Genomic DNA, 24533 nt, shown 5'->3' with positions numbered 1-24533 from the left:
GGCTGATCTGTTGACACTTTAACTGAAGCCCCTACTCGGAATTACTGCCTTTTGCCGGTCGAAGTGGGCCGAAAAGGTGGACAAGGAAAGTGGGCGGATCACAGGGCAATGCGATGCAGGACATAACATTGGAAGTGAGAATCGTGTAGGGCTGTATTTGGAACGGTTTTTCTCTTCCGAGGACAACCAGCTTCAATGGTTCTTTGGAAATATTAAATCCAGTGCGTTTCCCAAAATTTATTTTCCTGTGAAAGACCAATTTTAATCAAAGTCGTAAGACTTTAAAATTAACATGTATATGTTTAGTGCAAAATAAAATATAATTAACCTTTCAAGTGTAAACGATAAAATTAATCATGATCAAATAAGGAGTATCGACCGCGAGATTAACTTCAAATCTCTTGTGTCCACCCATATTTTTATTTAGTCTCAATCACTCAAACATATTTTTTAAATGTCATGCTTATCATATTTTTGGTTCACTCATATATTTTTGGTAAATATTTCACATAATATACTAAAATTATGGTACCTTCATTTTTAAATGATGTGCTGTATTATTAAGTTTGTATTAGTGTTAGTGCATGTGGTAACTAATGTAACAATGTAGCCAATTTTGCTAAAAAGTTATTCGATAAATTTTTCAAGTCAAATATACAAATATTACTGCTGCGGGTATTCCTACAATGAAATTAAAGCAATATTTTTTGGTGCTGTCAATTCCCCAAATTTCAGATGAAATTCTCAAAATTCTATCTTATATTCTCTCCCAGTAATTATTGGTCCAAATCAAAGAACTTCAACTTTTTGAAACCTTAAAAATAGTAGAAGGAATGGAAAATGTATTTAATTACCCGTAATATATTCTTTCCATCGTGTTATACACTCTCAGCATTTACTTAATTGTTGTAAATATGATAAGTAATGCATTATCAGTGGAAAAATATTCAGGTTTTGTGTAGTTTCCAGGGAATAATTTCATGTTTTTTTTGGGATTCCCATAATATTATCTGTATCTTAATGCTCCTTATTAATACGAAATCATCGTTGTGAAACTATTGGTAAATCGTAAACGTTTCTTTCGGAGTACTCATCTTATGGCCAATTTTCAGAGATGTAAAGCTGTTATTAAATCTCTTAATTCTTGAGCAAAATCCTGTAAGATAATACACACAATGTTCCAGGCTTTTATAACCCTGTGTTACTGGACAGGGTCATTGACGAAAATTTAGCGAATACAAATTTTTGCGCAAGAAATTTTTAATGTGCCTACTTCCAGAAAATGCACACTACAAAAAAAATATTTTAAACAAAAATTGAATAAATATTCTGTAGTAACAATTTCCTTTGCTTCAGTTAGATAAATTCCATTTATTGTGTAAACATATAATTAAAAATATATTTTTGACTGTAAAAGATTTTTAAAATAATAAATGTCCGTTTTGGTGATATTCAATTTGGGATATCACCAAAGATACCTACTTTCACATTCCTAGTGCATAACTAAAAATGTATGAGTACTTTTTATGCCGTATTAGCTAATTCTCATTCTTCTGGGTTCGTTACTATTTGTGAAAATGTGTCTGATTCCTATTTGAAACATGTAGCTTGGAATGGAAGTAGAAAAGTTTTCTTTATTATGTCAGTTTCCCATTTTATGTATGTCATCTGGAAATACTCTTTATTGGCATAAATATCGTTTTCCTTTTATTTGTACACCAAACCTGATACAGGCAAATGCAATCAAATTACTTGAACAATATAATGTACACGCAGCAATAATTCTTACCCTTACCTCAGATCCATGTTTAGGACAAAGGCTTAGGAAAATTCAAGTTATATTTTCCATTAAGCGTACTCTTTTTAAATTACTCCTGCTTTTGAATGAATTTGTCATTTAATAAGTCAATCATCATTTTTGGCAAGCTAAATTTCAATACACTTTTTGTAGGGGTTTGTACAATCAATGCAGTCACCCATGTCAAGTCGACACATGTGATGAAAAGTGCATCACGCGCACACCTACATTTTAATGCGTTTTATTCTTTAGATTAATGGAATAAACATTGCCTTTCCCCTACATTTGCGAGCACACAAAAGTTGGATGTAGTAATTAACTTTTAATGATCCGGAAATCAATGCTTCGGCCTAATGTATTCACTTCATACTGTTTGCCTTTATTTTAAATGCATGAATTTTTAACAAAGGAAATTAGTAGCGGCTCAGAGGAGAAATGAATTTTCGAATGACTTTTAATTAGTAATATTATCTCTGTCTTCAGTAAAAGCCTAATTGGTAATTGTTTATTTCGCTACCGAAACACACGGGTGTAACATGAATCATCAGCCATTTGCCGTCATATTCTTAGATTTGTAATTTTAGCTATTCACTGGAAAACTAGTTATCCTTGTTAAATTGAGTGCAAGAAATAATAATTTGATCTTTTTTGTGAAGCATAAAAACCTTTTTATCATAAATAAATTCTATTTATACCATGAAAAACATAATTGCATCTTCCAATTAATTCCAGCACGCAATCTACCGATTATCTTCCAGCGTAGCTCATCAAGGGCCATAATGAATTTTCGCTATTTTAATTGCGACAATAGCCAAGAAAAAATTCCGTTTTCTACCATTTATGATCACCTGATATTTTTTGCTCCGCAGAGGTGCGAGAAATTTTGATTCCAGCCCAGGGTATGCGTAAAAATGCCGTGGGATGAGATAAACCCATTAAAAGAAGTTCCATGGCTAGTGATTGATGATTTTCCTCGCCTCCACCTCGGTCGACAGACGAGGCTGAAAATAATAAAGTATAAATGGATCCTCCCTTTTTTCTTTGGAGGTCGGAATTGAATACACCTGACCCCAAAGGAGGCTAGGGAGCGAGTTTTGAAACAGTTCATACATTACCCTGGGAAAGACGGGGAGCCGTTGGCCTTTATCCATCGTCATTTTGAGGCACGCATAACTGTTCGTCGATGGTATGTGCACTGAGCTTGCCTTTGTCATGGGTCATTAGCCCGATGCATGGTAGGCTAGCGTAAAACGGTAACGCTTCTCTTACTTCCAACTATAGTGCATCCCTTAAGATTTTGGAAAACTCTTATTTTTCAAATTTCATTCTTTATATCTTTAAGGTTATCTAGTCTTATTATAGCGGATACAGGTGTGAAACTGTTATTTTATGATTTCAACCCAAGAGAACTACAATCGCTATTAGTATAATCGATATTAGTGCAAGAGGACCCGCAGTCATCGAAATATGGCCTGACTTCTGTGAAAGCCCTTGACATGATAATTATTTTGTTAACACTAGGAGGACGGGAGTTTCGCGCTACCTAGAAGGACGGCTAGGGGTCATTTGACCCCTAAAATGTATTTTAGAATAAAACGCCTAATTTTCAACCAATATTCAGTTTAATCGTATTAATTGTTGAATCAGTTCATTAAAAACACTATTTAACATTATTAAATATTATTTCCATCGTCAAAAGTTAATAACAATTATTTTAAAGAATCATGAATTAAACCGTAATCTAGTAGTCGATTGCAAATCTAATAATGAAAATATATACACTCAATACAAAAGTTGTGTTACATGTTTGAACAATAGGGGTACTGGTTTTACAAAATTTGCATAAAATTTTTTAAAACTTATTACTTTGTTGTAAATCTCAGACAGACAGTATTTTTTCAGCGCTGTTTCCACAAAATATATTTTTGCGCTGAATGCGTTCATTGGACGATTTATAAATCTACACACTAACCCACAAGCCGCTTAAAAGCGTGTGGCAGAGGGTGTTACCACACCAGGCATTTGCACTTGAAAAGGAATTTGGAAAATGGAAAGGAAATTGGTGCAATGATTCAATTTGATGGTATTTGGCACCTTTTTCTTTTTTGCGCCCGTGGAATTATGGCTGTTGGATTTGGAGACGTGTAAATAAATTGATACGTACTATCCATCATATCTACTCCCACTTTGTTTTTATTATGAAATAGGATGGTCTCTGGTATTCTTTTATTCGTTTCGGAAATAGTGTCGTCTAAGATCATGCTGCTGAGTGAAAGTGCATTATTGTTCTAGTTTGCCTGATTCTACCTAAGAGTATGGCCTAAGGTAATATTGAACACTCGCGTTGAATGGATTACATGGCTATTTTAGGGGTCATGGATATTTTCGCATCACGGCTGTTTTTTTCAGATCGTCCATGCAAGAGAAGTTTTCCATTTTTTTATGACTTTCTGCCTGCTGGATGGATGGAAAATAATTGTTACAAGTTAAATTTATTCCTGAATTCTTGTATGTTACGGTCACTTTAGTAGCTATTTATTTCCCCAACGCTTGATTTGATGGCCAATCATCATCTTTGCCACAATATGGAAATTCATTTAGGGTGTATTTTCATTTCACATCTGTCAAAACCCAGTACTCGATTCCAAATCTGTCTGGTTTATTCGGAATTTACCTCATAAAAGGACAGCTGCATTTTGTTGGATAGAGCTGGGCATTTGCTATCATGCCAAAGTCGCCATCGGATTCACTATCTTGGACTTCGTCGCTTCCATCACACGCAGATGTTGAAGGATTGGTCAGAATGTCCTTGAACTGATGTTTACAATTCACTTCCAGACTGATCTTCAATATTCCCTACAGCTATTTGAATCGCGACGATTCTCTTCTCTTGATATATTTATCGACTTCTTACTTTCTTCCTCAACTCACTACTGATATGCATGCAAAAAAATCTACAAACGGAAGCGCATTATGGTAGAATCTTCTCCAGTTGCATTGGAGGTATAGAGAGCTGGAGAGCATTAGAAATTCATACAAAAGGACAAAATTTTCAGAAGTAACGCTAATTGCCATTCGAAAGGCAGGGACTCAACCGCCAACCGTTTCCTGATTCGTATCTTCCAGGAAATTGCAGTAATGCTTCTTTTTCGACCTACGTGCGGATTGCAAGGGTAGAATTTACAGTAGAATTTTAGTCCACCCAATTCCTCCGCTCTCTCAGAAAGAGACAGGATTTTTCCCCAAGACACAGCGTGCGGTCGACCCGCCCCAAACCCCGACGGGGTCAGGCGGCACTAATGCTGGACACACGGCAAAGGGGCTAGGTCAAGTGACAGTGCCGTCAGGCCAGAAAAATGAAAGTTATGCGTAAACCTGATGAGTCGATATTGAAAATAATGTCTCTAAGAGCTCTGAATCTTGGACGACGGAAAAAAAATTCTTGGGATACGTGACGATTTTCCAGTGTGGGTAATACAATAATCATTGAACAATAAATAAAACAAAATTAAAATATCATAATTACATGAATTTATGCAAATCAAGGATTGAAAAGGTTTTATTTCCCTTTGCTGCCCAAAAAATATCGGAAGATTGTGCACAACAAGTCGCTATGCCTAAGTTTTCGAATACAGATAGGAGCCCTCGGGACGAAACTGGCATTGAACCGGGTACTTCCATATTCAAAATGAAGTAAATCATCTACCACACTAGCCTCTTGCTGATTATATTATATACATGGCACTAAAGTGCCCACGGGCAAGAAAATAGCGCGAAAACCAGTTGTGGGTCAAATGACCCCTAGCCGTCCTTCTAGGTATAACACGTCATAAAAATTTAAAACAAAACATTATTGTTGAATTTTCACTAATTTATCAAAATATAGACCAAAATGAACAAAGTCAAGAAGTTTTAAAATTAAAAAAAATATTTTAATAAGAGAAAAATAAATTTGAATTCTGAAAATGGGTCAAATGACCCCTGCCGTCCTTCTAGTGTTAAATATCAGTATATCCAAATACGATTTGGTGCTTAAAATTTTGAATACTGACCGCCTGTCTCTCTACTTCTCGTTCTTAAAGAAATCATGAATATTTAGACACCTTGGGTCGTTAAGTATATAATGTACCTGATTTACTATGATAACTCAAAAATATATCTCTTTAATGAGAAATTTTGAGATTAAGAGTATTTTTAATTGCTTTTTCAACCATGATTAAAGTAGATTCTTAGCACAATTGGAACTCCCGGATATGGTTTAGGTGACGGAGGCTTGTATCCATGAACACACACTTGTTGGCCACGGGTCGCAGTTCATACAAAATGGAATGCGGCTGTAGTGGTCACGTAAAATGAGATCCATGGTAGTACTATTGCAGACGCCTAAGATAGTGAAAAATACTTATCGACTTTGCGCTTCAAGGTTCCATTTAAGACTTCCGTTGGATACCGTGTTGCTGCGAATATTTGCCACCGCCCCTTTATAAGATGCAGTTCAATATTAGTAGAAGATATTCCAATGAAAATGAATTTTGGTCAATAATTTAGCTGACCAATACATTTTTTAATCAAATTCTTTCTATCAATGGCAACATTGGGCTATTTTACTTTTTATACACAAGTTGGCATTGCTGGCCTCGGTGGCGGCGGGTTAAATTCCTCGCCTGCTTTACAAGAGGTCGCGGGTTCGAGTCCCGTCTGAGTAGGTTGCCCCTAACCAGGGCATGGTAGTTTGTACATGTGCAATTTGTTGAACATCTCAATGTAAAATGGCTAATATATGCTGCATTCGGTGGTATGAGAACGTATAAAATAAAAATAAGCTTATTTGTACCTAATTTTTTCAGTACTAGGTAATGCTGGTCATGAAATATGAATTGAAATTTCCGCTTGAATAAAAACGAGTATTATCACCCATTGAGAGGCAATTTTACTTTCGATATCACCGCAAGATTTTCGCCGCGGCTAGAGGCGATTGCGGCGTCTGCGCGTTGTTGCTTACAACCGAGCGGAAACCTTTTAGCAAAATTTGTCCCGACGGTCGATAAACACGGCAGAGGCAAAGGTTCTTGTTCATTTTTTCACTCTCGATCGACAGCGAAAAAATACGACTCAAAAGAGAGAAAGAAAAGAGGGAATAAATAGTGCAGATCTCGCTTAGCATTTAGAAGGAAAAAGGGAGCGAGATAAGAGGTTTCCAAAACCTCCCTCTGTCTGACTGGACTGACCCGAGTAAAAAAGAGAAGAGGGCGAAATGTATTGGTGAGGCGATGGACCGGCGAGGCGGCGTCTTCGAAGAGATAGGCGGGTAATAGGATGCGGCTACTTAGCTCTGTCGATCGCGATACTGGTTTGCCGCCTTAGCATTCACCACTGAATGCTTTATGCGTTTTCGATGCGAGAGGCGGAGGGCGAAGGATGCTAAATGCCATTCTTTCGCAATGGACGGCATTACGCCTGAATTCCTCCCAGGGATTCTTTCTTTTTTGGGCGGCACATATATTTTTTCGTCCTGGCGTTCACCCCAGGAGGACCAACGCGTGAGAAAAATGCTGCGATGAGCAGTGTGAATCTAATAGATGGAATCTGAAGGTCTCTCCTGCTTTTTTGATAAATAAATTAAATTTTAAGTCTAGGTGACAACTATTTTTGTTTTATTGTTTATGAGTTATTTTGTATCACGTTCTCTAAACTGACGAAGGCAAATATTTTCTATGTCAAAAAATCACTGAAGGTGTTAAGTCTTATTTGTGTTTATTTTGAAATCGAACTTGTCATGAGAATGTAGAAAATTATGCATGATTACTGGTAATGTAATGTAACATATGATTATATCGTAATATATGAGCTCATTGGGAATTGGGAGCAGTCTGCGTCAAAAATTCTTCATACTTGACTCTTTTTTTTTTGTTTTTTTGGAGTTTTGGAAGCATATATGGCCGAGTGGTCGAGTTTAAAACAAAAATTGGAAAAGCCCGTATTAAATACATTTATCACGTGGCTGGAATAAATTAATTATAATTTCATCGTAATTTAGTTCTTACTCATTATTTAACCTACGTTACCACTCTTATAATTCAGTTCAAATAAACTCGAGGCTGGAATTTTTTATGTTCCATAAATGATACAACTAATTAGAGTTTATGTATTTGTGAAAATCATAAATAAAGCTCATCAAAATAATGGGAGTTCATAGACTGACCTGTAAAATATTTCCTAGGAAGTTGATAACTATTTAGAACTAGCAGACGAGATGATTAAAAATTTTAGAAACCTTGGATGCATTAAGTATAAAGAATTTATTATTACATAGGCACTTGGACCATTTCCCAAATTTCTCACGAGATCAGCGAAGATAAAGCTGAGAGATTTTTATCAGGATGTGAAAACTGAGGAAGACCGCTACCAAGGAAGATGGGATATGCACGTGATGGCAAATGATTGCGGGAAACTTCAGTGAGACTGTATTGTCCAAAGCATACTCAAGAGAGGAGAGAGATAAAAGGAGAAGAAATTTCAAAAGTGGTCATCGACTCTTTTTATCCTTCATTCTTTCCTCGAGTAAAATTTAATCGTATATTCGTGCTCCGAATGTGTTTCGGGGGTACTTACTTTTCGGGGGTAAATGACTTGAAAGTTCCTAATTAATTGACACCATTTTATCTCGTAAGGTAAATGACCGAATTTGTTTTAACTAGAAAACTTAAGATTCTACGGGAACACTAATGCCAAATTTTGGTTCGTGCGGTCAATTGCACCTAAAGTAGACATAAAAGATCGCAGCGCCAAAACCATCGTTTGCCAGTGAATTATGATGAATAATGGGAAAGGTGGCATCACTTCATCTAAAATTAGGTACCTTGAAATTAGAGTAAGTATTTTGTACTTGGGCTTTAATTTTCTTCTTTATAAAATATTGTCTACTAAGCGTGGCAAATTGGATCACTGAAAGCCAGGTCACCATATATTGCCAATGTTTAATCTCAAACCAAATTTTTGAGCCTATACGAAATTATATGTCCAGAAACTATCGAAAGATTCAAACGAAACCATAATGGTAAGAATCGTATTTGTTTGGATACTACTGAATCAATTTCATTATTTCTATAAATAAATACAGGCAGCATTTCAGCAAATCAAAGTCTAATTAAATTGTTTTTTTACCCGCACGGAGCGTTTTCTCCTATCCCGTATGTATCTCCCAAGAAATGCTAATCTGTTGAGCCGAAAGGGAATATTTGGAGTTTCCATTGGTCATCTTAAAAGAGATGAAGATAAACACTGTGAAATCCGAAAAAAATTAATGCATCTGGTGACGTGTGAACGTTGCTTCGAACCGCACATGCCCAACCGGAGGGCATTAAGCGGTCCTTTCTTTGAAAATATCTCACACAAACGGCCTGTAGGATTCAATTTCCTACCTGCATAATGACCGGCCCATCCTCCACAGAGCCGGCTCTTTTCTTTGGCCGTCAACCTGCGCTTAAAATGAAAAAGCAGGCCGACGCGTATTCTCCCACTAAACACCCTCCTGAAGACCCCCTTCTCTCCGGCCCCACCGCCCCGTGCCAAATGCCCACCCCCTTTCCTTATGCCTCGCAAAGGGCCGCTACAATCCTCCATTGTCCCCCACTGACAGAGATTTAGGATCCGAAAGAAAAGACGAAGAAGGCCCTCCACTTTTCATTCTAGCATTCTTCTTGAGCGCGTGACCAAGCTTTTCTTCCCTCGTAACATTGATGATGCATGAGTCACAGTTAACACCAAGAATATCGCTCGTCGCGTTTTGGCAGATACTATTCCATTGATTCAGGATATTTATTATCCTAACTTTCGGGTTTTTATTACCATAGGTAATTTAGGTCACTCTTTCACCCGTGGTACTTACTTTTTGACACAGATAGCCAAGCGACGCATAGAAAAATTGGGGAGATGGGGCAAAAACAAAGGAAAACGGAATGACAGGTTTTTAAAAAGTTACGGAAACTTGTTCAGACAGTAAGAGAATTCCATGACCATTGAAGTACTTTCGTAAGCTGCGTGAACCTAAGTTTTGACCAGATTTCTAGATCATGGACATTGTCTAGAATTGTATTAATACTGAATCAAGAGTAATTCTGGCTCCAAGTATAAAAAACCATAGAAATATGAAACAAAATTATATTTTTTCATAATTCTTAGGGATATTAGCATGGAAATTTTCCAGTTAATTTCAAAAATATTACCTACTCATTTTAACGAGATGGCTCTTAATAAGAGCTTGCTTAAGTTTTGGCTAGCTACGCTAGGTTGGACCAAAATATGACCTTAGAGTTTCAACTTGATGAACGCCAGTAATTCGAATGGCACTTTTCTTAGGAGTCTCATGAAATATAAATATTTACTCCACATAAATACTTAAAAGTTATTGACCCTACTCTTCATGGAATTCCTTCGCCAGCTGATCACTCTCTGTGGTTCCTTGAATGTGGAATTTCCCAATAAATTCATGGTTAAGGAAAGAGTTTAAATATGTCTTCAACAATTGACCTAATATTGATCTCATAATTTATTGAATTAATTGATTATAACACACACCCGGAGAGAAATCTTAGTTGATCACATTCTTAAGAGACTCAGCATTTTCGCCGATCCTGCAAAAGCTGCAGGATGTATTTGAAATAGTACAATCGTTGCTGTTAATTGAGCATTATACCGCAGTATACGTCACTGAAGCGCCTAATTTGTTAGACATTGTCAGATACGAATTCGTATTTAGGCGTCTTTCCCATACATTTCTCGTCAAAATACTATATTCGTAAGATTTTTCCTCGTAATTTAATAATGGCGAGTCCTGTTTCCACCAGTTTTTGAGAAAAATGTTTTTATTGTCACACGCAAACAATGAGTATTTTTTTTATTATTAGTGAAATATTTTGATTTCGAAATGAGAGTGACTGATAACACTTGCAGTTTACTTCTTATAATCTTCATAGGGGTACTAAAAGTTGAAACTTATTTAGCAACTGCACACTTTGATATGGATATAAACTCAAATAGTTTTTAAGATATCAGTGTCGACCATCAACTCCATGTACCGATTACTTTTAAAGCAAAAATTTACAATAGTCCCAAAATGAAAAAAATATGAGGGAAAGAGAGCCTATAAAATAATCCTCTAGATGAATCCGATTAAGGAAAATAGAAATATTCTGCTTGACCTTCGTTTAATCTGCTGCTTACTAAAATAAGTCTCAGATGGTGTGGGGAATGGCTTATGACAGGAGCAGGATTAAAGTTTGAATAAAAATTCGCAAAAAAACGCAGCTCATTGAGAGCTTCAAAGAAAAAACGAGACCATTGTCAACACGATAATGAAGGATTGATTTTTCTTCGGTTTGAACAAAAGTAGGTGCCTCGAGGGTTTTTATTTTAGTTTCTATAAGTTATTTCAGTGGAGTATTCACATCAACTTACTAGAAGATTGATAGCTCAGTTCTAATTCGCTGAGAATACTCTCTGCTCATGTTGAATGAAAGAACTTATTTGCGTCCAAAAAACTTTATTTTTTTAGCCACAAAACGTGTTTCACCATTAAAAGGTATTGAATAAAAATGCAACAGAGCTGTTAATCACTTTGTGCGGCTGCATTAGATTTTTTGCCGAAATCTCTTAAGTTTTTTCACTAAGTATTGATCTGGTTAGCCACGAGAAGTGATTTAAAGGCATAGAAAGTTCCCTCGAAGTGCTCTTTGTAATATTATTCCATTTTTCAATGCATTTTTTGGAGGACTAATTTCCGAATATTAATACTTGTACATTAAATAAGCTTTCATTATAAATGTCTAATTCTATTTTCCGTAATAATGCATCGATGATTTAAGCGAAATTTATTTAAGTACATTCATGGAGGAATTACATTAGAGAAGTTAATCCAGCCCGCAATAATTGAATAAAATGGCTTTGATGCTTGCAGCCACTATATTGTATGCCCATATAGAGCAAAATTATAGCGTTTTAATTCTATAGTATCACTTTTCCATTCCATCACGAACGGCAATACTTCCATAATTTCCGAGGTATCTACATTGAACAGGCGGGAAAAGGGCACTAATATTTCTACAGTGCCAATTGAGAAGTCTAGAGTGGAAGCATTCGAAATTTAGTGCTATCGAAGAATGATGGAAATAAAATGCATTCACCGATTGAGTAATAAGGAAGTGCTAAGAAGAGTGGGAGAAAATAAAAATCTTCTTAAAACTCTGAGAGGGAGACTGGATAACTTAGCAGGCCACTTCATGAGACACGATGGCCTGATCTTGCGGTTTAGCTTTAAGCCATTGAGTGCGTCCACCGGGTTTCGGATGGTGGTAAATCTCCTGATGCATAGGTTAGCTACGATATGAACGTGTTTGCTTGTCGAATAATCAGTCGCGGACAAAATGTGACGTCATAATTAGGTGCATGGAACTACCCTTGAGTAAGATATGCCATCTAAATTACACAGTAAGCCTGTGAAATTGCAGTGAATTGGTGACGGGATGCCGCCAACATTTATGTATCCCATCCCCCGGGGAAATGCAGGCCTCTTCTTCATATGAGTGGAGTTGGAGACCAAAGTGGTCACCCCAATGACACTCATTTCACTGTAGGCGTGGTAACATTAACTTTAATTACTGTTGTACTGAGATGAGGAAGCCAAGGGGAAACCACCACATTATTATTCCGAGCAGTCGCAGCTCCTCCGTTTTTCTAATGTCAGACATGATGGAATTCGATAAAATATTCCGTAATTAAACAAGTTTCCCATTCGAATATCAGGAAGTCCCCACCCTGATATCCTAACCCATCTGATACCCACTGGGGACCACCCAAGAGGGTAGATATATTGGTCACTTGTGATAACTTTATGAGATTATGGATCATGATATTGCTTAGGACCAGCGGTAGGCAAGATCTTTAAGCGTGGAAATGCAAACTTAAACTTCGACTTCAAGGAATAAGTGAAATGAAGTGGCCTGAATAGGGGTACTTTTGGAGTGGAAGCTATAATGCACATAGGATCTTTTTACGGTGATGCTGGGATTGGGATGATGCTCAAAAAGAGCGCCGGAATGCGCATGAAAAACTTCCTGCACCACAATGAAAGGAAATTTATGGTCAAGTTAGAGATTAAACCAGTAGATACAGTAAGGATACACATAGTGAATGATTCACAAGTCTACCACAGAGTACGCGGATGAAGAAGCTGAAGACGTTTACGAAGATATCAGAGGAGTAATCAAACCAGTGAAGGGTGAAGAAAACCTAATTCTTTTCTTTTTGGAACTTTGTCGTCGGTGAAGGACAGAAGTGAAGATTGATCGGAGAAAACGGATAGAATCCGGGAATAGATGATACTTCAGCAGAGCTTGCAGGAGAGAAGATTTTAACTCAACCGTACAAAGCCATTTGCGATATGTACTCTACAGGAGTTATACCTTGTGAATTCAAGAATAACACCATATTCCCAAAAAGAAGATGGCAGAGAAGTGTGAATATTTTAGGACGATAAGCCTAATAATATATGCGTCGAAGATACTGACATCCGCAGGAAAGTGGACCCTACAGCAGAATAGTTTTTGAATGAGGACAAATTTGGATTTAGAAAATGTATGGGCAAATGATATGCAATTCCGCCCTAAGACTGCTCATAAGGAAGAGAATGGAAAAAAAACAACTCTCACAGCGTTTGCCGACTTGGAAATGGCCTTTTATAACGTGGAATGGATTTCAATTCCAATAATTCTAATAGAAATTGGAGTGCTCCACAATTGAATCTCAGAATTGTGCACAGTTAGTTTAAAAAAAATTAAGTATTTTTGATAAAATGTTGACCCAACTGTGCTGAAACAAGAATAGAAAAAGGAGTGAGGGTGTCCTTCGTACTTTTCAATATTTTCATCGAGGAAGCCATCAATTATATCAATGGGAATGCTTTAGGCTTCAATATCCACGAAGAAAGATTTAGTATGATGCGATTTGCTGAAGGCGTAGCAGGCATAGACAAGAAAAAGAATTAGTTTTAGAAGACTTTGACTCCTATGGTTGGAGCTATGACCAGCTATCAGCTGAAACATGTGGAGAATGCTTCTCAATGGGGATGCTTGGACGTTGATAGTCGCAAAAAAGTCAAGAGCTTGCTTGGAAGCATTCGAAATGTGGTGCTACCGAAGAATGATGAAGATAAAATGAATCGACAGAGTAAGTAACGGGGAAGTCCAAAAAGGAGTGGAAGTTGAGAGAAGTCTTCTGAAAACCATCAGCAGAAGACGGGACAGCATAGTCGGTCACATAATGAGACATTATGGCTTGATGAAAATGATCGTGGAAAGACAAGTGGAATGGAAGGAGGGCAAGGGGCGTCCCCGATTGAGTTATGAGTGGACATGTGAGAATGGAGAGTTGCGACAAATCTTAGCATTGTTACTTTGAGAGGGAAAATAATTAGTACCGCATTATGCTGCTATCTTAAGCGTATTTTACCTATAAATGGTAGATGTTACGCATGAATATAAATAGGTCTTATTGAAATACGAAAGCCTCCGCCATTTCTGCGATTCTAAGCTCTGCATATAGAGTTTGACAATGCGGCGCTAGATGGCAGCATTAGTCGCGAACATTGGCTTGACAGCAGTCCCTTGCGCCGGGAGCAGTTTCGTTTGTTGCCCGCAGAGGGCAGACTCTCTCACGTCGTTTTCATGTAGTTCCATCAGTCGCCAAGAGGTGGTACATAGTACGGGAGGAAAGCCCGCGAGGATATTTAAACGCTCGAATCGAGTTGGTGAATTGGAGTACGTTGATTAAAATATTTCATGGCAATTCGTTTTCATTTTCGAACATAAAAATGGAACAAGTAAAGATTGAAGGAACTCTATTCCACTTATCTCCTGTTTGGTTATTCATAATTGGAGATAAAGGTAAAAATAAGAAGAAATTTCATAATGTCTGTCCATTTTATAGGGCAGCGCACCATTTCATTGAAGCGTTGACACAGGAAAGGTAGTAAGTCGCTAAATGTGAATTTTACAGGAGACGAAAGAAAGAGGTTTGCCAACATTGTGAAGCCTATATTAGTGTACAAACTTTGTCAATTGTAGCAACTGATAAATTGTATCTATTGTCTTTCTACCTTGTGCATGCCATTTGCATGTGCAAAGTACTACCTTCTCCATGAATAATCGAATTTTTTCTGACGTACTACCTTTCCCATGTCAGCGCTTCAATTCCTCATCCCCTATACCCCTCAGGTTTTATTGCCGCATCAAAAATTTATTATAATACTTTCTGGTTGAAAACTTTTATCAAATTAATTGTACGCCGAGCCTATAACGATTGTGCAATTTTCAAAATTCTTATTTTCCATTCTCTTGCTACATAAGCTCACATCGCCGCAAAGTGTTTTTCTTACATGTATAAAAAATTAGAATGAGTAATGAGTAATTTGCAACTCTCATTTGAGATCGTTCTCCTGTTACACTTATATATTTGTTTAGTGGACTTGGGGTACTTAAGTTAGCCTTGTTGGTGGCTTAAGCGCATAATTTTCATGTTTGAAAATCACTCATATCCTCAGATATTGGATCGCTTCACATGTGGGTTTCTAATGTAGATGATAATTTCTAATAGGGAGTAAAAAATTATAGCTTCAGGCGGCTAATAGAACCAAAACCCACTAAATTGTTTATGCTCATTAATTAAACATGAATAGGTGAAACAGTGTACTTAGAAAAGAAAAAAAACTCTCCTTGTCTTTTTACTTTTTCTTTTCGGATTCGTGTGAGCACTCTTTTCCATCAATTGTATGGCTGATATCTGTCTTCCGTGTTCAAGGTGTTTGTGTATTTCACAATCACTATCGCTTCACTAGTGATGGATGGATAGTATATCTTCCCCTTGGCATTTGTTGTTGGTAAAAATGGTAACCTTATATTTAAGGCGAAAGGTTAAGATAAATTCTAACGCTAAAGATCTTCAACAACATGACAAAGGTGGGGCCTGTACTATTCATTATTACTCATGTAACGCTTGGCACATTTACTAAACGGGAAGGAGGTTATCACTATAAGTGAGTATTATGCTAAATATTTTGATACTGGTAATAAATCTTTAACGTTTTCCAAAAATCTTATTAATAGTAGTCAGAAGCTTTTGAAACGCATATTGTAAATTTGTAAAATGAAAATGGATTTATCATTTTTGTAATCCATCTGTTTCTAATTTATTCGTCTTCATTACTGGTTTTCATCCGTCGAAGCGCCGTATTAGGAAATTAATATGTTTATTACTGGATTTTTAACTTTCAAATTCGTCTGGAAATATTATACACTGATGTAATATTCCCTGTAGACGAAGAGAATTTTCGGGATCTAACGCAAATAATATTTGTGCCACGCTCATTCTGCTTCCATTATGTATGTATTATGTACTGTATCATGCGTGTAAGTATGCAATTAATGCCTCATCGATTATTTTTATTGAAAGAAAGCCATTCAAGAGTTCAGCATTATGTCTTTAAGGGATGACCGACGGACCGGGAAAACGGCCGTGAGAATATGATATTGCATTGTATAGATTTACTGCATGAACTTGTATTGGTAAGGGCCAAAGAGCCTATGAGTCAGAATGAACAAGTGCCGACTATGCTGACTATGAATCACCTGCTAGAGTGACTACCACGTACATATGGGTGAAATGCGGAAAAGCGTTAAGAGGTCCCAAAAGGAAGAACCACAACTTGAAATAATGCTTGTTAAGTCTCACTGATAAAATAAACACGTCCTTTTCTAAATATATTGTAACACTCAGTAAACCCTGCTTATTTAGCCGAATTTATATTGGATAATCTGGAATTGGTTTTACATTGTATTTTTGTTGGATTGACTGTAATAGGAAACTTTTGTTTCACCTAAAAGGTGAGAGCTTTCTCTCTTTGTCAGTATATTTTTAGGGCGATGGGACTTCAAAAACATTTATTCTTATAGGGAAGAAGCCTTATTAAACGTTATGATGATTGACGAATAGGATTTTAAAAAACACTCGTAATTGGATAAATAAGTCTCTTACGACTTTTTTAAATGTCGTTTTACTTTAAGCCATGTTTGAAAATTTTATTAAAAATTATGAAATCTTTACTCACCTTGAACCTTGGTCAAGTTAGGTTGTGGTGTACTTAAGTCACGCGTCTTTCTTGCCCGTATGTAGGATGGTAAAGAGCGTTTGAAGGAGCTATGTAATGAACACGTATAAGAATAAGCAATTTCAATGACAATAAATATATAAATAGATCACGAACGTTGGAGGAAATAATTGAATATTGACCCGTACTTAGTTCGGATGCATTTGGAGCCAGTAGCGATTGGATGATAATAAATATTTTGTAATAAGTTTCATAATACTTGTTGCAGAATAATGTAAATGATTAATATTTTCTCCTCTTAATAATTAATTCCAGTGAATATATTTCAACACAGGAATGGTTCATCAGCCCAAAAATCTATGCATTAAAGAATGAACTACTGTCGTTTTTTTCGAATAATGCACAAATGCTGATCCTTCATTGAGCTTAATATCGGATTTTCTTTGTATATTTCGGATGGGATAAACGACTCAGGGAATAACCCCAAGAAAATTTATAAAATTGAGGGTTATGAAACCTTCTTCCGCAAAATGTTACATTCACCTATCAGATACACGTGTTACACCTTCATAATAATATTTATGATGAATTTCTGTGATACATTTGTGAATAGATTGGGCACAAGATTCTTGTTTCGAGTCTGCTTTCTTTCATTTTATGTTTCTTAAAAGCTGGGACTCGGCGCCCACGCTGAATTTGAAGAGAGATCGCTTTCGCCCTTGTAGATGGTGTTCAGACTCCCTGCCGTCACCACAATCGCCTTCTCCCCAATGCCTCTGACTATTCGATTTCACGGTATTTCTTTCCTCCTCTACATCCTAGCCTCCTAAATAGCCTCACGCTGCCACCAACTCTCCCATTTTTGGCCCTATGAAGTGATTAACGGCTTGGAAATTTCGCTCGTTAAGAATGTGTCTCGTAAAATACTTGTTCCGATCAATCATTCCGGAGGTGAGGTTTTCCGGAGATCCTCGACGGACGGGATCATTATCCAAATATTCTCGTGTGTCTCTCAACTTTTGTTTACGGTCTTCGGTCCTTAAAGGTGAGAAACGAAGGTGATTTCGGGAACAGATAAGAAGTTTTCCGTGTTTCCTGCTCAGAGTCGTTCCACCTGTATAATTTTAGTTTTCACCGAAGAGCGGGCATGGGTAAGAAGGGCCAAAAAGGGCCATTTCTGTCCAGAGTTGGAATTTTCCTCGCTACATCATTGCTTGCTTTATGGAAAAGTTAGGGTTTTTTGACCGAAATAGAGTTCCATTTATGGCCTTTGAAGTGCTGCCGCAAAGCGTTCCTTGCGTAGGTGCAATAGAAAACTAACCGTTAAAACCATTTTTCATTTATCTAATGTAGCGGTACTGTGCGTATGTATTTACGTAGTTCCATTCTATTTCTATTTTACAGTCAAATCAAATTAACCAGCTGATGAAGACTCCAGATTACACTGGTGGTGAACAAAAGATTTGAGTTGAACAAGTTTTGAAGGAAAATTCGTGATGCTTTCATCACTTTGTTGAAAATTCTTGTTTTTTTCCTTGTTATGAAAATATTTTATCTGCAAATATCATTCAAATGCATGGAACTGTATTTCAGTGAGTAAACCTAGTCCACATACAGATTATGAAAAAGTAGTTCCCATTATCAGGCCAGAAGCACTTCAATGCCCATTTACCTGGAAATCGTAGTGAAACTGCTTCAAGTTACTTAGCTTTGGGAAAAAAGGCCGCCAAACCTTGTACGAATCTTCCAAGTTCTCAGATTAATATCAGTTGTATATTTTAAAACTCTTTTCTTTTTGTAAGATCTTTCAAGGGAGAGGTATTTCCCCTGCAAGGAGACTGTTACTGAGATTTTATTGGTGCCGAGGAGGTAGATTTGTTTTCTGTATTTACAGTCAGCAGCAACGATACTGTTCATTAATCCAAATACACCCTTTTAATCCACCATCAATCCATGCACTATTTTAACGTGAAATATGTCTCATGAATGCGTTGCTCACTGAACAAAAGTCATAAAAAATAGTTCAATGACTACAGTAGGATGGGTCAGTAAACAATGTACAGTTTCTCAAATTGAATCCGTGCAATTAATACTGGACTTCCAAATTCCATGCTTTAAAAATATCAACAAATACCATTTATATGGTATTTTTTATCTCTGCTTTGATATTTCAGGAAAACATGGAGTCACTACATTTTCTACCTTGAAATACCTAAGTGCACCATGTTCTGAACTCACCTTTTTCTCTTACCTGTGCTGTGGCATGTACCTGCACCCGCTTTCTCTTCTCGACTCTTCATCTTTTGATTCTTATTCCCATCTCCTTTGATTTCTTCCCTCCCGCCGGTAAATGGATCACTAAATAATTCCATAGGGCATACAGAAATGGTCCATAAAGAGGGTGAATTGAAGCGAAAATAATATGAACGTAAGGAGGATGAATAGATGCTCGAGAGGGAGGTAAAAGTAAGCATAGAGTGATTTAGAAAAGGACGAGTACAATAAGAGGATGCGATTGTTTGAATTACCACATGATTTTGTGCTCATGATCAACGGTACTGTATATTGTGTATAAAATACAGAGCAAAGTTGTATTTTCACCTAAAAAAAGTCACGAGTAGTATCCGAGTAGTACACGAGTAGTAAAAATTGTATCACCATTTCAAAATTAAAAGAATATGTTGCTTAAGGTTATACAGCAGGTAAGCTTATTCCAGATGAATAACCAATAATATTCAGAATAATATATTTATTAGAATATTATATTTATATTGACTTTTACTGCATTTATCAGATGGTTTGCATATAGTGTTATGCAATGTGAGCAATGATAATGTTAGAGTTTTATTTAAAAATAAATACGTTAAAGTACATTCAACCTCGATAGTCGTCTAATCATAACCATATTTGGACATTTGTTTCCTTTATAGATCAAAATTAACTAATCAATCCTGTTTCATACCCTTGATTCATGGTAAATTTAATGTATAAAAATCATGATAAATTTTCATTATGGGTAGTTTTCTTGTCTTGTGTCTACCTGGGTGAGGAAAATAATGTGTGTAAACACAAGTATGTGTAAGTTAAAGTCTTCCAAAAGGAATTTTGCTGTGTAGTACCTACTTTTTTCATGAGGTCACAATCCATGGAACAATTTTGTCATTACTCACGGTAGATGATCCACTGCATCCAATATTGGTATTTTTCGATTTAATTGATCGATTTCATCTATATTACAAGAGGCAAAGTTCAGAAAAACTTTAAGAAATAAATAGGACGAATTCCATAATTAAGTTTTTACAGGATGAAATGAACTTACATTCACTTAAATGTATGCGCCTGTCAACATATTTCCACAGGCATATTTTTTTCAAGTAGATTTATATTAAGGTTGGGAATGTTAAACCGAAGTATCATTCAGTTACATAAAAGTAAACATCCCATGTGTGCTTCATATACTGACAACGAGATCTTCAGATTAGATTTAGTTGGGAAACATTTTTTCTCTCCTGAGGACCATATTCCTATGATTACCTAACGTAAAAATGATGATTTTTTTGAGAACTTATATGAAAATTCTTTTTCACACTCTCATTTTACCAACTTTTCCTATCACTGCAGCCAAAATTCGTTGTGTTCCATGCCAAATTAGAGGCTGCGTCCAAAATTATTGGAGAAGCAAAAAATAAACTCAATGATCACCTACCTGATGGATGATTGGTAATTGATGACACGAATACAGTATTTTCCATCCCTGATGCCTTTATGATAGATGAACCTCAAGCAAAAAGTGATTGGGTCACTGATGCTAGTCATAAGTTTTATGTTAATCCAAATAAAAGGAAATTAAGGAAAGTAATACAATTCCATTTCCGATGGCTGGATCTTTTGGGAAATGTTTTATTCGTCTAAATACTTTTCACTGGAAAACTGTTAATGTGAAGTATCTAAATTTGGTGAATTAATCCAATCATAACGCCGAATAAGGATATTTTTTTATAAAAGTAAGTACAGCGTTAAATTAAATGATGGAAAAGTCTTTCATTCCCACTACTACAGAGCGTAATACGTAGTAGAAGAATTTTATGTTTTATCTTTCAGACCAATTGCATTAAATGCACTCAGTATATATTTTCACCTTATTACGGACCATTAAGGATTTTAAGTGTTGGGTCTCAAAGCAAACAAGTTAAAAAAGCAGAACATTTATTTTATTCCCCATCTTTGTACACACTCACGCACACACATTGTCATTCAAATCATTTTCACCCGTTAAGGGTGTTCAGGGATTGATACAACAGTTCCGCATGTATTTCAGTAATAATGGTGATATGTAATTTGATTGCAACAAATCTTGATTTACACAACTTCATAATCACCATACCAACCATTCCACATCTTTGTTTCAATCATTTTTTTCTTTAAATACAACTTAGTTTACGTTGCTCAGATGCTGCTAGAAAGTAACAAAAATGCGTTGACTAACCACAGCCCGTCTCCACAAAAAAAAATTCATTCTTCCTGCCAACTTTATACACAAAAGTACTTAATTTACTTATAGCACACACAAACAAAATTGAGCTTCACGCGTATGGTTTTGGAGGATGAAAGTGCAGGTTTTAGCTCACTTTCATGTACCTCATGGTTGCGATGACGTTCGGGCGAAATATATTTTTCGATGGGTAAAACACCTGAATTGCGTATTCATTGCATTTTTAAATTTTATTACACTGCAGGCAGTCACTAGGCCCCCTGATTAGGCTTAAAACACAAACACTGTAGTCCGGGCAATGTTGATAGCTCCCATTTTTTTCAGAAAAGGGTTGTATCACCAAGCAGTGTTCAAAGTTCATTTATTGTTAACTGTCACTTTGTTTCTTCATGCATCGGCGATAATGAGGTTGACATCGATGCACGTTTCAATTCTACTTAATTATATATTTATGTATACTTTTACGAACCTAAATTACAAAATTTTTACTTTTTTCATAGCATCGAGGTTGAAAAAACGATGTGTGAAAGAAACCGACTGTCGTCGCTTTATGAAGGAAATAAATCAGCCACTATGCTCTCGTGAATGAAACTTTTCGAAGTCTGATAGGAAAACATCAGACCTAAGCGTTTCCTTTTGACTAGTATGCACCTAAAAAAATCATTTCTTAGAAAAACTATATCATTCCTCATCAATACATTAAATAGCACTAAAGATAACTACATAATGATCACTTTCTTTTTAAATAAATTCAAAATTATTTACACACACCTAATGCTTTATTCATTGCCAACCATTTGATTACACTATCTTCATAAGAAAGCGTTAGAAACACATCAATCGGCGATATTGTTGTTGTTATTATTTGACTCAATCTTTCTGAAAAAATCTAGGGAATTTCTTGTATAGTTTATTGGTCGGTTTCCAGAAGAATAGGGGAAAGAGCTTCTACAGTAGAAAATATATATGCACAGAAGTGATCCGCGGTTAGAAGTTCTCAAATTTCAAATAAAAGATCTCTCACACACTCTTGCTCACTATTTGTATCTGAAAAAAGATTTGACAAACATTCAGTTCACAGTTTTTATCGCACATTATTTTTTTTATAAAGGTTGCCGTTTCTAAATTTTGGCAGCACGCTTCTCCAGTGCAGTACAGATTTTCACCTAACGTAACTTTTTCATTTTAAATTTCTACCATGAAAGAAATGCTGGGTAAGAGAGAGTGAGCGGATATTTATTTATGCATGATAAATAAGTATCGCAGGGGCCTACATGAGATTTTTATTCACAATTTTTTTTCATGTTATATCACAAGTTAGAAAAGGTAGTGCGTAGCACACACACACACACACATAGTAAGTCTTTGCGTGATCAACCAACTCTCAAACTACCAGTTTTAATGACCTTAGGTAATGAAAACGATCACCTCTCATTCGATCCAAATATAACTAATATAATATTACATTTTTTTCACTTCTCATTTTTATTAAAACCATTGGTCGAATCCTCTCTTCTACAATCGTCACCTGCATTCGTCTCTTTTCCCATAACAACATGAGAGGATTTAAATATTATAATATTTATTTATTTGCTGTCATACACGCGTTGTGCACCCTGTAAAAAGCTTACTGTGTCGTTGTTATTCGACTTTCCTGCCTGTTTATGAAAGGGAAAGATATAATTGCGCTCGAATCGCCTAACAAGGAAAAATATATGTACAACGCATTAATTTACACAATATAAGAAGATAAAACTCTCGGTGCATTTATCTACATACTACGATCATTTATACACATTATTGTTCGAGCAACTCCGACCCCCAGAATATTCCACGACTAACGCGGTGAGCATAAATCTTTCTTTTCCTTCGCAACTATTTCTTTTGCCATCCAGTTCTATATGAATGTCGTAGATCTTTGGTTTGACATCAGAGTAGCCGTAGGCCTGCTATAGTAACGCAAGGGAATGGTCTAAACAATGGGGACCGGTATATTCACTACAGGTACAACGGCCACAGCAAGAGCGGGTGACTTTGATAATTGACGAAAATAAAGTACACATTTTGCTGCATTATTTACACTATACCTCAAATATTCACACGCTGGGAGACAGACACCCTCATAAAGCAAAGGTGCTCGGCACACATAATCACACTTTCCGCCATTCAATCTCTCACATTGTGCCTTTCATACCTCAGGATTATATTTATATGTATATATATTTATCTACTTATATTATTATTATCATCATCATACAAGGGTCCACCCTTTTGCAGGGTACACGAGCTGAAATGATTGTCTGTACGAGTCATCGTTAATCCTTACTGCTACTTATTCCGGAGCACTTAGGAATTCTGGTATACCTTCTTAAGGATTCCTCATGCACAACTCTTAGGGCGTGCATCACCACCATGGCTACCTAAGATCCCTCGAGAATGTGTTCACAATCCAATATATTTGGATCGGACTGCAAGGTGCGACCTTTCTGTCCGACATATAGTCTGGCGCGCCCAGCTCTCTCCGGCGGAGGACGACCATCTTACGTGGGGGCGTATCCCAGATTTTTCCTCTGCAGGAAGAGGTGGATCTCCCGGAACGAGGGTCTCTCCACGTCGTTTCTCCTCCAGCACTCCGTCATGAGGTCCGCGATGTCCTTGGAGCAGTTGGGAGGCCTGGGAAGGGGCACGAACTGCGAGTCGTTCTCGGCGAGGTGGTGGAGGTGCTCCACCACCTGGCAGTCGGTCAGTCCCTCGTATGGCCTTCGGCGGGCCAGTGTCAGGATCTCCCAGAGGAGAACGGCGAACGCCCAGACGTCGCTCTTGGTCGTGTACTTGCCCTGCGGCGGGGAAAATGGAGGAGAAATGTTAGAGAATGACGGATGCGAGTGATTCTTCGTGAGTCACTTCAGTGATGCCAGTGGGAACGTGTACAAGCATTGAACTTCACATGGCTCGAATAAATATTTTTCAAATTTCTGTGCACAGATGACATAATTTAAGTTTTCTTTGCTTTGTTTTGAAGGAAATAAGGAGTAAAATACAACAAAAGCAGAAAATGTTATATTTTAGAAATTCATGCCTTGATT

At 36.7% G+C, this 24533-nt stretch overlaps 1 protein-coding gene across 1 annotated transcript in view; it reads right to left on the bottom strand.

Moving 5' to 3' along the window:
* Positions 1-21149: 21149 nt before the first annotated feature.
* LOC124159508 (discoidin domain-containing receptor 2-like) overlaps positions 21150-24533 on the bottom strand; it is a 574242-nt gene continuing 570858 nt past the window's right edge. Inside the window, exon 20 of the mRNA XM_046535367.1 lies at positions 21150-24284. Coding sequence (XP_046391323.1) covers positions 23988-24284 — 297 coding nt within the window. The 3' untranslated portion in view covers positions 21150-23987. The remainder of the gene's footprint in view (positions 24285-24533) is intronic.

The sequence above is a fragment of the Ischnura elegans genome, chromosome 1, assembly GCF_921293095.1.
Source record: "Ischnura elegans chromosome 1, ioIscEleg1.1, whole genome shotgun sequence".
Lineage (NCBI taxonomy): Eukaryota > Metazoa > Arthropoda > Insecta > Odonata > Coenagrionidae > Ischnura > Ischnura elegans.
This window is presented reverse-complemented; position numbering and strand designations above follow the sequence as displayed.